We start from the raw sequence: 15,435 nt of genomic DNA, 5'->3' as shown, positions 1-15,435 counted from the left end.
TAGTACAACAGTACGTAAAATGAGGAAAAATCATGGTATTAAAAATCTTCAACAATGCATCATTTGACATAAAATATCTTATTCTTCTTAAAATACCAATTCTCTTAGAGATCTTGCATACAAGTGCTTCAATGTGACTTTTCCAGGACAAAGTTTCATCAATAATAACACCAAGTAATTTTGACTCTTGAACACATTCTATGACATGGTTGTTTACAACTAAATTTAGTTTTCGACATTTTGATAATCTTTGTGACGTTCCAACAAGCATACGTTGAGTTTTAGACAAATTTATACTTAATTTATTTTGCTCAATCCAACATATACTCCGTTGCAGATCTTCACACATCTTTGACTCTATGTTTTCTACAGACTTATCAGTTACATCTTGTGAGGTATCATCTGCATACATATTTACATGAGACCTTAATATGTTAATGTTTTAATATATTTATTAAAAATATGCTTGTAAATTTTTTATTTAAAAATATGTATACAAAATATTTATTCATACTAGTGCTCAAATAAAAAAAATTGAATTAAAAATCGATTTTATTTTATTTAAATTCTGGTAGATTATTCATACAGGTAAGTCTACCTGTACCCCTTAGAGGGCCCCTTAATTGAGTGTGATAATTACTTGTTGTTTTTTCCTAGTAGCCATTCGGGGAATAAGCCGTAATTTTCTTTCAGTTGTTTTTTTAGTTATTTTACAATTTCTCCTAAATTTGTTTCTATCTTCATTGTGATTTGGGATCTGCAGTTGATTGATAATGTTCTTACAGCTATAAGTAAATTACATTACAGCTCGGAGTTTTCCTGGCAGCATGCAGCTCTCACTCTGTCCACGATGGACACATTATTTCTGAAGAAATAAATCAAATTGCATAGAAAGTCTGAAATAAAAAGATATGAATACAAGACGTCTGAAATACAAGTCACAAATTTCATTTTTAAAATTTCTTTTAAGGAAGACAATATTATTTTATCCTCTTAGGGACAACAATTTGTAACCAAGAATTTGTTTTTATGAATTTGCTAAAACTAAATGTTTTATGAATGAATCAATAAGGATGTTTCAGGGAAATTCCTCCCAAAATGGTTTTGTAATTAAAAATTATCCTTTTTGTTCCTTAAATTGTGAAGGTTTTAATGTACAGTTCCATGTGACATATAATTTTAATGGAAACTGTTGGATTTCTGCCCAATTTTTTTCTTTTCATCCTTTTTAAAAAAATTTTTTGTAAAGAAAAATGTTGTTTGATCAAGGTAAATTTTTTGGGGTCAGAAAAATATTGTTTAATACTTCTCCGTAGTCTTAAAGTGTCAATTTGTCTGGATTAAATAAACATAATCTACATTGATGGCTTTCAGAGAATAATAAACTGTCTTTGGATATAGACATGATTGGCAATTGTTGCTAATTCCCGTGTCTTGGTCCGACAGTGAGCGAGAAGACTGAAGAAAAAAGATCAATGACAATTAAATTACTGACAGGACTGATGAATGAAAAAACAGTACGAGGCTGACAGTTCTTAGACAAGTTGTACCTGTAATTCATTTAGAGCTTTGTCTTAAAGGTGTGACATCTCCCATTAGGAGAACTTGTGAGATGGGAAAAAAGGGATTATCAAGCATGCACGCATGCACTCTCACTTTAAAAAAAAAACTATCTGAAATGGAGAAGGATAGCAAAGATATTTTTAATGTAAAAATGGTGAAAGGATGTCCTCTGACTGTATAAAGAATAAAATATCAAAGAATAAATGTTCCTTCATCTTGAAGGACCTCATGCAGGCACTGGTTTTGTGTTGCAGTGGTTGCAATCATTTGCAAAAAAAGAACCCTCTCTGCTCAATGGCACTTAAGTGCAGAGTACATAGATCTAAATTTTAAGCCCTTCACCAGTTTTTGGTGAAGTTTCAAATTCAATGAAATATTCTTACAATTAGGGGTAAAAACCAACAAAATCAATCTGTTATCAATCATTTTCACTGGAACAATAAAGTTTTGCATTCTTTTAATGAGAGAAGACTTAGCTAGCTGTCTCAACACATGGCTCTGAAAAGAGTCATTTAACACTGTGGTCATCCTGATTTTCCAAAAGGTAAAACAAAGCAGTTTGTATACTTTTATTGTTATTTGTTTCAAATTAACTTCTTCATGCAACTCTGTAAAAGTGGCTGTGCATGGGTTCATGTTTAATTGAGTAAATGTGAATTATTAGTGCAAAAGTTTCTTTGTGTCAGAAATATTTCCTTGTGCATGGTTAAAATGAAATGTTTAAAGTAAGCATCAGTTCTCATCTTTTCTAGTTGAGTGTCAAGTTTCTAAGGTACATGGTTTTATAACTGATCTGATGAATCCATCAGGTGTATAAAAGCAGAACTCGCTGGAAACCTCCACAGTCAAAAAGTTCACAATGTAGGAATATCCAGATAAAGGATTACATGCCGTATTGAATTTGTGGGCTATTTCAGGATCAGTAATGCTTTTCCCACTTGCTTTAGCATGTTTTTCCATAAGTCATTCACTTTTCTGCCATAATAAAGTAGTTTTTCGAATCTGATAAACTTTGTAAATGTTCATAGGGGGCCTTTCGTTCATTGTATGTTTGATTTAGATAGAGGCAGAGGAGTTATAGCAATAAAAGTTATTTCAATACACTTATCAAATATAAAGAGGAAGATGGACTCGCATGGGACTGCAATTGCTGTCCAATATTCTAGTGTTTACAGATAATGTACTTTCAGACAGAAACGACCCCCCAAGTAATGAGATTTCCCAAAACTGTGTGGGGAACAGAATTTGGTCAAAGGGTAATAGAGAAAGCATCATGCTCACCACAGTTTTAGTCTGTGTTACAACAGAGCATTGAACCTGGGATAAATATAATGATTTAATTTTTTGGATGTCTGTTGCTGATAAATAGATTATATTAAGGGAGATATAATGTAATAATGATCGGAGTTATGTCAATTATATACTATTAGAGATTGGTTTTGTCCCATGGCTAGGTCTGTTGTCTTTTTTGGACTATAACGCCATGTCATTTCAGTATATTTTTGGTTCAATCGGAGACCAAAAAAAGAAACTGCGTAGTTATGGTAGTTTCTTTTTATAAATATTCCCCAGTTGAACTTTAAGATGAGTTTTAGTACACAAAGAGAAACATTATTGATAAACACAAAGAAGCAAATGTAACAATATTACAGACCTAAATAATAGCTTAAAGTTTAAAGTAATGTCCAATTCACTGGATAAAAATTCAATTGTATTCCGGATCCGTTTTTAAAGGAAATTACAATGTAAGTAATAGGAAATAAGCAATCCAAGATTAATCAATGTTTAAAATATTTGATAATGTTTGAATAAACATGTATAAATAAATGCTAATAGCAATTATTTTAGAATATTAACAATTTGAAATATTTTTTTTTCTAGAAGGCTTTTAGTATTCCTTTTAGCTCACCTGAGCCAAAAGCTCAAGTGAGATTTTTGGACAAATTCTGTCCATTAAATGTCTGTTGTTATTGTTGTAAACTTTTTACAATTTCATCTTCTTCATCCATATGTTATGTTAATTCAAGTTTACTCAAAACATGACCCCTGGTGCTAGGTAAGGGTCACTATGAGCTAATAAATTTTTATGTAGGAATATATTTTTAAAAATCCTTAAAATTCTCCTCAAGAATACCAAGGCTTTGAATGATTTCAGTATTTATTTCAAAGCATATGCTCTGGTAGTTCAAATTCAAATTTGCACAAATGATGACCTCTGTGGTAGGGAGATACCACAATGAGTGATCAAAGTTGTTTTATTGGGGGGGAGGGATGGGTGGGGGGTATTATTTAATATTTTCAATATTAAACTGAATTGTGGTTTTCCTACAAAAATGTACTCAGGTGAGCAGTGTGATCCATGAGCCTATTGTTTCTTTATTAATTACCTGATTTACAGTAATATATATGATATCTCCTTTCAGCCCAGAGTCCATTAAATTTTGTTCATAAATGGTTAACCAGAACTCAGGCATATGGAAGGTCTGCGACAGAAATAAATTCCCTTTCAGATTTTAAGTTCTGAAACTCCCAGAGCACAGGATTAATGCAATCATCTTGGTAATTAATCCCTTTGCTTTCATTTTAATCCATAATTTTTTTGTAGCTTGAAAATTGAAAAATCAGAGGCAGGGAAAAAATCTGTTGTTTGTCACAGTTTGTTTCTCAAATGACTGGTTTTCCATATTTTTCGGAATCCTCAACTGTTTAATGTTTTAAATTAACACATAATTGATGGTCTGTTTTGTCCAAAAATTCATTTCAGGATTTTTTCATCTTTATCATGTGACACAATTTGCCAAATAGCAAGGCATAATGTATAGTTAAGGGAATTATTATTGTATAAAAACTTGTGAGAAACAACGGTATTCTGTGACAGTTGATGGATCTGACTAAAAGCTAGCATCATCTGAATCTGATGAAGTAGTGTTTTAGGGGAATTGTATCAAAATCTCCTGCTACAAGTATTTTTCTCTGATTCAGCCATTAATCATGGCTCTAATGTACCCTTGTCATGCTCACCGCTGAATCTCTGTGTTTGGTATTGTCACTCCTTCTACCACATACTCTCTCCCTCCACAGAATGTGGCAGGGTTGTTATGGTTTGCCTGCATGACCCCTAAAATTAGTCACTGAAATTAATGAAAAGAGATAATGCAGTGCCTCATGGGACAAATGCAGCAATTTGAATGTAATCAACCATTAAATGAACTCACTATAGTTCTATAGTTCATGGATGAATCCTGAAAAAAAAAAATTGGCAATGGGGATGAAGATACATAGGATCAGGTTGAACAACCTGGGAACAATGAACTCCTTGATTACCTGGTGATTTCATATAAATTTTAGACTTGAAACCCATAGCTTTTGAATAGCAGAATGTTGGAAGACTAGAATGCTTCATTGTACCTTCTCTCCAATTGTTCATGAAAGTTTTGTTTTATACAAAACAAAACAGGGATTGTTCTTTCGCAAGCTTTCTTTGTTGAATTTAGCACTGGCTGTAGTATTTCAAGTATCTTGGAGGCTAACAAAAGGCCAGATTTCAAGTTATTCCCCCCTGGATCATGTTTGTGTGGGTTTTAATTATGTCCCTTCTGAGATTTGGATTCTACCATTTGCTTTTGAATGACTACAAATTTATAGACCTGTACACAGCAGTATGGCCATGGAGCAGTGAGTAATGTATAATGTTAGCACCTAACACAGAACATATTAGTTTAATATACAGTATCGCACTAATAATGGGTCTCCATGCTCCAGTTTATAAGGTCTCCTATACAATAATGGATTAACCATGGCATAAAAGCAGCTCCCTATTCTGTGACTTTAACCAGTGCATCACATGAATGACTATTCCCTTTAGAAGAATGGTTTTTCAATTCAGAAGTAAATTTGTCTCTGAGACTCCCAGTTTTACTAGCCAAGGGTTTCTGATCTGTGCTACTCTCCTCATAAAGCATTCATTGGTCGCTTATAATAATTGTGCTATCAAAAGTCAAGATTTTTTGGTTGTGGGATTTTAAATCAAACACATGCTAGATTGTGTCATTGATTGAAATAAAATTCATATTTAAAAATTATAAGTACTTAAAGAATGATTATCAAGCAGGTACATAAAAAATGTATCAAGCAATCTTTATTTGTTATTTGGAGGTGCAAATCCTTCTGCAGTACAGCTTGATTCCTGATCATATTATATGCATATGAAATGAAGTTGGATCTGACACAGTTGCTTTTTATCTTGTTTACATAGAATGCTGTGTTATCTTAACCCTTGTTTTTACTTGTTTTTCATTCCTTAGACTAAATAGTCAAGATCTATCATGAGTCGAGATATCATCATTTACAAAAGCAATCTCTGATTGGTCAATAAATGAACACTAATCACAACTTGAGGAAAAAATTTAGCCCCAAAGGTCAAGGGTTTGTGAAGAGAGGAGCAGAAGAGGTCAAATAAATCCTTGGCTAGCAAAGGTGATGTCTTTCAATGAAGTGATAAACTGAATCTGACTGAAATAAAATAAAACATGGGTCTTTCTATGTGAGATTGAAAAAACAAGATGTATCTATGATACACTAATATCTGGTATCTGGGGAACTCAATACAAAGGTAAATGTTTCCCAAATGCACATCAAACTCCAAGGTCAAGGAGAAGAGTTAAAAATTATATATCGGTACTCAAAGAAAAGTCAAAAGGAATACACCAGTATATAATATGAAGACCTGGCTTCAATTCAAACATGACCATGCAAGGTTTAAGTTTTTAAGAATTGAGTCAAACTCCAAGTCAAGGTTAAAAGGTCAAAACTTTTTTACTGATGGAAAAGTCTCATTGTAAGAAACTGTGAACTATGTGCCCTCAAATCACAGTTAAATAACTGATTTTTTCATGAAGAATGTTAAATTGGTGACATCACATGACTCATTTTTCTGAGTTTCTATTCCTAAAATAATGAAGCCCTTCTGGACATCAATTTCAATACCAATGCTAACTTTTATTTGTAACACTGTAATGTGCTGTTTATATGCTGTTTTCAGTAGACTAAGGGCTTTGCTTATATTGATGTGCAGACTTGAAATAGACTTTGAAATGCACCATTTAGTACTTAACAGAGAATTGTCTGGCATCAGTTGGACATCCATTGTACAATGTGACAGGTCAGAATATTTGTCTTTTAGTAGATGTATTAGATAGTTGTATCAAACTTTTTTTTTTGAAAGCTTGCTTGAAGATTGAAGTGTCTGATGAAGTCTGTGTAGAAGTGTTTCCCTTTGGGAGACTAAGTGCTGAGCGGTATGCTATCGTGATGGAATAGGGACTTCTCTGGATTAAGGACATAATGGAATCTAATGAAGGCATCAGTGAGAATGTGTCAGTGGCAACATTTTTCTGATCACTGTTCATTGGCTGTCTATCACCCGAATTCACTAAGGGTCCGCAGTCATGACTAACTCCACATCACTATCGTTTTATCACAGGGCATCCATTACCGATGTAAATTTTACCAAATCGTGTGGTCATGTCTGAAAATTTGCATGTAGAAGCAGTACCTTTCAAACTGCGATATGTGATATCTCGATTAACATTGCTAAAAACTTGTCAGTGAGTTTGGACTGTACATGGTTTAAACACTATTGTAATTTATGTATAATTTCTAAAAACTGATTCTGATTTTTGTAATTTTTAAAAGTTTTAAAACTGTGAGTAGCATTTGTTTTATAACCTTTGAGACTATAAAGTAAAACAAAATTTAAATTAAATTTTCAATAATTTATGTCATATTTGTTCTGTGTGGGTTTATCGGCCCATTACTGTCAAAATTAATTCACAACAATTGACAACTATTAAATTTATAAATATACAGGGTATTTTTAAATAAGCGTTGGTTAAATTTGGTCATCAAATACCGGTAAAAGCAATTTGTTGGTTTAATTTAAGTTATATGAGGCTTCCAAAATAATAACAGGATACAAAAACATAAGCCTTTATTTTTAACCAGGTAAATATGTTTAAAAATTATATTGAAAATAAATATTATATGAATAGGATCTACACACATTGATTTTTAATCGTCGTCCTAGCTCTAACAGACACTTTCAAAGCATTTAATGACGCACTTAATTTCTGAAAAACAAAACAGTGAATAAAAGTTTGATAGCTGTATGTTTGTTATATGTTTATTTTTGTATTATCCGAGGATGACATCACATCACTTCCTGTTTATCTATAATACTTCGCTACAATATGCCGTTTGATGGTTAATTTAGTCACCTGTTGTCATCGTATTTTTTTTTACCTATTACCCAATAAAACTATTCGTCACCATGCATTAGCTTGATATATTTTTAATCTTCTTTTATTAATTTTCAATAAGTGTGTCATCTTCTTTCGTACTTAATATCCTTTTAAGTTTTAATGCCACCAGTCGTGAGAGTAAAAAATGTGAATTTCATAAAAGTATTTTAAAATTAGGTGTCATAAATTAAAAAAAAAAAAATTTCGAATTTTTAGATATAACCTTAATCAAAAGTTCGTCTGAGTGCGGGAAACCTTGTTCAGATGACTAATTGGTAATATTGACCTTGTTTACTGAGTTTAGACTCACTCTCCGTTTTTTATTAGTGATATTAAATTTTATTGATTGGACGGAGTTCAATAAGTGCAGCTTTTAATGAAGAGTACATAAGAGAACAATATATTCAGTCTGGTTAAAATTTTTGAGTGTACATGTATTTAATTTTTTTTTTCAAAGAATTTTAGAGAATATTTTTTTTTTTTTTCACTTCAAGCTCATGGGATTTATTTATTGTTAGTTTTGTGTGTTTCCAAAATATTTTTCACAGGGCACAGGCAACAATTAATGTGTAATATTTTATTACATTCAATGTAACAGCCCACCTTTTAAACTGAAGCTTCCTTAATTGAAAACTGGTCAACAATTTCCTCTCACTGGCTAAAATCTGGTTAAAATCTGAAGGTGCCATGTTAGATTCATTGTCTGGCAAAGTACACATTTGAAAAAGATTGTGTATAATTTTTGTGGAATACACTTTCCCCTTCAGATTTTACAAATAAATCAGAGGGAACTACCCAAAATAAGTTGTTGATTTTGCAAAAAGAACACAAAATTTTGAAACATATTCATTAACAGGGGGATTTGGATGAGAAATCAAACTAAAAAATGAGCAAATGTGCGGGTCTAAAAATAAAAATAAAGTCGGTGTGGCCTAAATTAAAACCACATCGTCAAAGTTCATAGTTTTAAGGAATAGTTAAAGACATGATTGCTTTCTTTTCCTGAATTCCTGAATGCTATGGAGAGCGAACCAGAATTTTGCTCTCAGTGACTTTTAGCTCTGAATCCAATAATCTGCCGCAGCTTTCTTTAATTTGACTTTAATTCTGGGTTTTGATTGCATATTTTAGGGAGGAATTTTCTTTGTGTGTGTTTTAACAATTGTAACAGAGAGAAATCTGTAGAGATAAAAAGCTTGTCGAATGTAAAAAATACTCTGTATGAAGAGAAACCTCTCAAATACAATAGCAACAAAAATGTAGCTCCAAGTTATACTCGGAAATATAATGAGAAAATATAATTGCTGAGCTGTGGGAAGAAGGAGAATCAATGTTTTGATTCTTTGCTGGAGCATGTTGTACCATTAGATTTGTTAATGTGGGCGGTGGAGATCCGAATGACACACAGGCCCATATTGAAATTAAACAATGAATCATAAATCGGGGAAGATTTAGAAACTTCAGGAAGACACATTCTTAAAAAAATTACTGGTCAGAATTTGTTATTACAAAAAGCTCTGCAATCAAATTTGGGCTCCGTGTACTGTTGACATACAAAGATATGACATATGATATAATATTATGCAGCAGTTCAAACCTCACCTTACAGTTTATTTGTCACTGAAAGGTTTAACATGATTGGTCAAGTGAAAAAATAAAATGATCAGCATTTGTAATTTCCCCCAAAGATGTTTCTGCAGTTAGTCCATAATAAAATCCAATAAAAGTTGGCAGGTTCAGGCCCACAACCGTGAATGGACTCTGAGGACTCGGAACCTCTGACAATGTGAGGATCTCTTAGGAGGTCTCAAAATCACAAAAATCTACCCATGTCCTTTGGAAATTCATTGCCTCCCATGTTAGGAATTTCTTAGTTTATGTTTTAAGCTAGCTATGATATTTTTCCTTTGCCAGTTTAATTTAGGGGGAGGAGGGCATGCAATGGATTTAAGAATAAAGATTTTGATGATAGACATTTTTGTAGAAATCTTACTAGTTGTATATAACAGATATCCATTGTTGCCCAAACCTAAAAACATAATTTTGGCCTGTCAAAGTCTGAACCTAAATTCAAATTCCCAATGCTACAATCTTATGGTGACTGCTACTGGGGTTTGTCTTTCATAAGAAAGTTATGGTGGTCTTGTTTAAGACTGAACCAAAGCATAAGTAACCAAATTCATAAGCAGACTTGGAAGTGAAAAGCATTTTCAATTATATATGAAAGAGTCATTGAAAATGGTGCTGCTTTATAATCTGCATTTGCGTGGGCTCTGGGTAGAAAAAAAATCAGTTATTGAAGGTAAAAACTGATGTTTAAAACTGTCCTTTCGTAATATTTGAAAGGAGATTCATGCCATGGTGTCTTTGTTCTTTCAATATCTTCATCATTCATCAAGATTTGTAAACAATTTTAATTTGAAATCTGGCTCAAGGTGAATCATGAACTGCGCAAAAAACAAAAAAAAAATCAGAAAAAAGTACAAAGAATAATTGCAAACAGATATTCAGAGTACTGTTACAGAAAACACTACATAAAAAGACGTATGAAAAAAAGTTATGAATAGTCAATACTAAGATGTTATTTTTGTGAAGAATATGACTGATATATATTGTGCCGCATCAAAAAAATTTATTACACAGAGGGCTTAAATAGGTACATTGAGAAAAAAAAAATGGTTAAATGTTTTAGTGCAGGACTTTGCACAGTCATTTCTTTTGAATATCACCCATCATCAAGCAATGTTGACTGTTGCTGCGCTGGATGGTATGGCTTGATTATTCAGTGCATGGGTAATGGTGTTTTAAAAAAAATGTTTCTTGACAAATCAGATTCAACAAATTAACATGAAAGTATAATATAAATAATTTATAATTTATAATGGATGGTATGGCTTGATCATTCAGTGCATGGGTAATGGTGTTTTAAAAAAAATGTTTTTTGACAAATCAGATTCAACAAATTAACATGAAAGTATAATATAAATAATTTATAAATGTTGCATTTTGAAGAAGATTCCATATACAAACTTATCATTATGTGATTCAATATCCAAGCCGTGTATAAAAAATCCCACTAAAATGGATCATGTACTAGGTGCACTTATGAAAACTTAAGGTCAGACGTTCCTCAAAATCTGTTTTGTATGAAAAATATTCAAAATTTTAATTAAATTCTTATTCATAAACCAGTTTCTAAACAAACCTAAAAAATCTAAACACTATAACATTTGAAATTGGAAAATTATTTTTCTTCCCAAAAGGATTATATAAGAAAAACTACCCCTGGTATCTTGTAGAAATGCCTGGTAAGATACCTCAATTTTTTGTGAGTAAACATATATTTAAGTAGCAATACTTCAAAGACAGACTCTTGGAAAATTTTACATATAATTAAGGAACGTCTCTTCTGTCTTTACCCAGGCATAGATTCTTACTAATATATACCATGTAAACAAGAAAAAATATATATCGGAAGATTCGAAAAAAATGAATTATTGTTTTAGGTGGATATTTTTGTTAGAATTGGTTGTCATGCTTTCTAATGTTATCAGTTTGATGCTCTTGTTGTGCAGAATTTGTCATTTATAATGGTTTAATTCCTCATGTGACTTTGAAATTTTCAAAAGCTCTAGTAAATTATTCCTTGTGTAAAGTGATGCTGTAAATTGAAAGTTTACCAATCTTAGACCCTGGCACCAGATGAGTCAGCCCTCCCAAACTTCACAGAAAAGCCTTGCTAGTAAATAACCAAACTATAAGGAGAAGTCTGCACCTTGGAGCAATATAATTCACAGGAAAAGTGAAAAGTTAATTTGACTGCCAAATGTACAGGAACCAAGCAACCCAGACACTGTGTGATCTCTGGTTACCTGCCCTCTCTGTGTTACTAATGAAGTGGTTAATGAGGGTGCTTACAGAGGCTACAGAAACCTATCAAAGCTGTCTGTCTTCTGGTTTGGCCATCACCGCTGGAGTTGTGGTGGCTCGTCTTTCCCTGCTTGGTTTATCTGTCTATGATCTGAAGAAAACTTTCTCTGAGTTTATGCTCTGACTGCTAAAAGCCTGCATTTATCTGGAATGGTTGCTAAATGTGATTATCTCAGGTATCTAATGAGATTTGAGGCCGGCTTCCTGAGTGACCCTTTGCCTGTACCACATGACTCGGATTAGTGGTCTCAGTAATTAGATACAGACAGATTAGTTCTCCATTATATAAAGAAATCTTTTTAATGTGTAAGTATTTAGGTTCAGATGAATCATGGGTTTTACAACAAAATTAAGAGAAAGATAACTCAAAGATTGATTCCAAATCTAAAATACTTCAGTCTTTTATATCAGACTGAAAAACTAAAGATAAAAAAAAATATAAAAGTATAACTTTTCTCTATGTCATCTTGGTGCATGAGATGGGGGTTAATGCTTCAGGAGAAATACAAATTATGCTGCTGGAACTGTACATCACCACATAATAAGAGAACATTCTGATACTGTATTTCTAAAGTGCATTTATCTGCTAATATCATTAGGCAGTAGAGGTCCATCATATACCATTGATCAATAACGTCATAATTATGTGATATCCTTATTTGCACTTTATATGACAGTAAACAGTATGGAAATTCTATTCAGTTGTTAATTTAACTGGCTAACAGTATATTATCTCATCAGGTTATGATCAGATGTTGTTCATGTAATAAGAATATTATACACCTGTATTGATACCTGATTCAGAATACGACATTTAGACATAAAGGGAGTTATATGAAACTTGATGATGTGGTGAAATTCTGATCATGATTTTCATGCATTTTTAAGTTCAAGTGGACTTGATTTTGAGGAATCTGACTGTTGGATCAAAATTCTTGCATACATGTAATAAATATATCAATGTAAGTCCTACAATTATGGTCCATTTGAAGGTTGTCAATTCCCTCGCAGTGATTCCTTCATTAAAAATTTAAAGGCTCTAATTAAGAAAAAAGTTAGCAATTGTAATTTTTAGCCCAGGCATCAGATGCTGTAAGATCCTATGTTATGTGTTCTAATTGTGCAGACAAGTAGACAGTGTACTCTGTTATTGCTCTGTAATTCTTAATGACCAATCAAAATTTCCCACTCCTATGAGCCTCTGAAAAGACACCTTATTATTCCTGTTTTTCATCCTGGAATGCCTACAGTTGTAAAACTCTGTGTGTATAGTATGGATTTCTTGGAGTACAAACATTCATTCATTAAATGTCAAACAGATTGATTTTTTTCTTGTTCCACTGCCAGATGCTGCGATTGGCTGCTAGATTCTTTGATCTGCCCGAATTTCCCTCCTCCAGCAAACATTGTATATATTACAATGTGCCTATAGTTTTCTCTAGAAACTCAATGTGGAAGATGTTTGAGAACTTTCAGTGTTTTTTATTTATTTATTTTTAACTTTTTGAAAAAAAATTCTTGGCAGTGGACTTTAATGACTATAGCCTTGAAGAAAATGCGACTTTTTATTGGAGTTATTTAGAGGAGGAAACAGTTTGTTGTTAGTTATTTTTTCTGATTTTTATTTCAAAGAAATGTGATATTATTGTTTAGTTACCCTTTTTCCACTAGTGGACTGGATTGGGATCTTTTCCTGTAAATAGACATTCCTGTTCTTAAGATGTGAAGGCTGGAGTATTTAGTTAAACCAGGTGTATGGGACTAATTAATGTAATAGTACATGAAGGTAAATATTGATTTGTACAGTTATTGCTTTTAATCACCAGGAAATTCTATTGTCTCTCAAAGTAAGCAGCGGAGGGGCAGAGGATTTTCTAGTGTAGGAAAAAAATTGTCAATATTCAATCTTGGGAATTGCTCCTCTTCTTGATCTACATTTCATTGCTTGGAAGGTGCCATTATTGGTGAAACCTACAAAGAAATGCTTGACATTGTCACAGAACAATAGCTTGTGCAGGTACCCTGCAGACTGGGATTGATTTAATTGTTTATCAGCAAAGCTGTAAATCGGAAGATTTCTTGTTCGTGTTGGTGACATAATTCTTGAGTGCATTCTTGTTATGTGCACTTCATTCTTCTTTATGGCAGCATGATAAGGGTTCTATAATTCAGAAAGCAATTTGAAGGCGACGTTTCAAAACCTGTAAAAAACAATGCATCTGTTTAGAAAATCCAGGAGTAGATCTCCGACATTTGAAATTCCAAAACTTTGCTTATCAAAGCAGAAAAATGTGTCGATTGAGGAGCCTAGCTCAGTCTCCAATGGGCTGGAGGTGCCCCTGGAGCAGAGGGGAAGGTCCACAAGTTTCGACTCGAGTTCTCTGTGCTCAGAAAAGAATGAGTTTCTTCAGGTTCCAATCATGACGGGAAGGAGATGTCATTCTTTTGATTCCTGTACCATAGGGTCACGAAGCTGGAGTGCAGAATCCTCGGATGACAATACATCTGAAAGAGAATCCACAAAAAGTTGGAATCATTTACGGATTCCCAGAGGGAAACGGCGGAGTTCCATGGATATCCCCAAACTGTGCATACATTGTGTTCACATGGAGAGATTTGTAGAAAAAGAACAGGGAGAACTGAATGGGAGACATTTTTACCTGGGAAGTGAAGAACACCTAGCCTCGGGTTCAAGCACCAGCTATACGACTTCATCGGATGAAGGGTCCTTGACGTCGGATATAGACTTCTATCTGTCGGATGAATCTTCACAAGGAGATCACTGTGACAGAGAGAGTGATGCTGAGCCATATTTAAGTGACACAGGTAGAAATAAGAGCTGCTCTCCAGATTGCGGCTATCCAAAGAGTTCAAACTCTCATTCCCCTTCTCCTGACAATCGTAAATCCCCTGACGACCGTCCGTACACAAATGCTGTCACCCTGGAAGTTCCCGTAATTCGACAACACAGATCCACTTCTCTAGATGGAGCTTTATTACAATCCAATTCCAACTCGGATGTGGCGGTTAAACCAGTTAGTCCGAGTCGTGGAATGGTACAACGACAAGATTCGTTTGACGAGGGATTAGTACTAGACGATGGGTCAAAATCTCAAGTACGATCCACATCAGTGGATGTCAATTTACCAACAGAGGAGGAAAAACATTACAAAGCTATCACTGGATCACCGTAAGTTTTACCCCCTCCCTCCCTTCCCCAACCCATTCACTCAAAACCTCATACAAGAAATAGGGAAGAAAGGGGAAAAACCTTCAAACTAATGAGCAATCTTGTATGCTTTATGTTCATTTAATTTTCAGTGCTTAAGGCTTTTTATCTTAAAATTTCCTTCCTGTTAGATATAATTTCTTTGGAACTGTTACAAGGGGAGAAAAAAAAGTGCAGATGCACTATATCAATTAGTATTGCAAGGCTATCTTCATGCTTTGTTATGTAGAAAGATGGGCATTCCATGCATATAATAGAATTAAAGAACCTGGGATTTTCTGGTGCAGCATACGAAACAGCTATAGCAGCATGGATCCATCAAAAAATTAACATAAGTTTGAATACTGTAAATTCTTTATTTTACATGACAGTACTTGACATTAATATCAAAAATGACTATAAGTAGACATCACA

General features: G+C 33.4%; 1 protein-coding gene across 1 annotated transcript in view; it reads left to right on the top strand.

Annotated features, from left to right (window-relative positions):
• The first annotated feature begins 13,053 nt into the window (after positions 1 to 13,053).
• Positions 13,054 to 15,435, top strand: part of LOC134243235 (diacylglycerol kinase zeta-like) — a 44,913-nt gene continuing 42,531 nt past the window's right edge. Inside the window, exon 1 of the mRNA XM_062725466.1 lies at positions 13,054 to 14,982. Coding sequence (XP_062581450.1) covers positions 14,006 to 14,982 — 977 coding nt within the window. The 5' untranslated portion in view covers positions 13,054 to 14,005. The remainder of the gene's footprint in view (positions 14,983 to 15,435) is intronic.

This window comes from Saccostrea cucullata, unplaced genomic scaffold (assembly GCF_032062105.1).
Source record: "Saccostrea cucullata isolate Sc308-1 unplaced genomic scaffold, CSIRO_AGI_Scuc_v1 ctg251, whole genome shotgun sequence".
NCBI lineage: Eukaryota > Metazoa > Mollusca > Bivalvia > Ostreida > Ostreidae > Saccostrea > Saccostrea cuccullata.
This window is presented reverse-complemented; position numbering and strand designations above follow the sequence as displayed.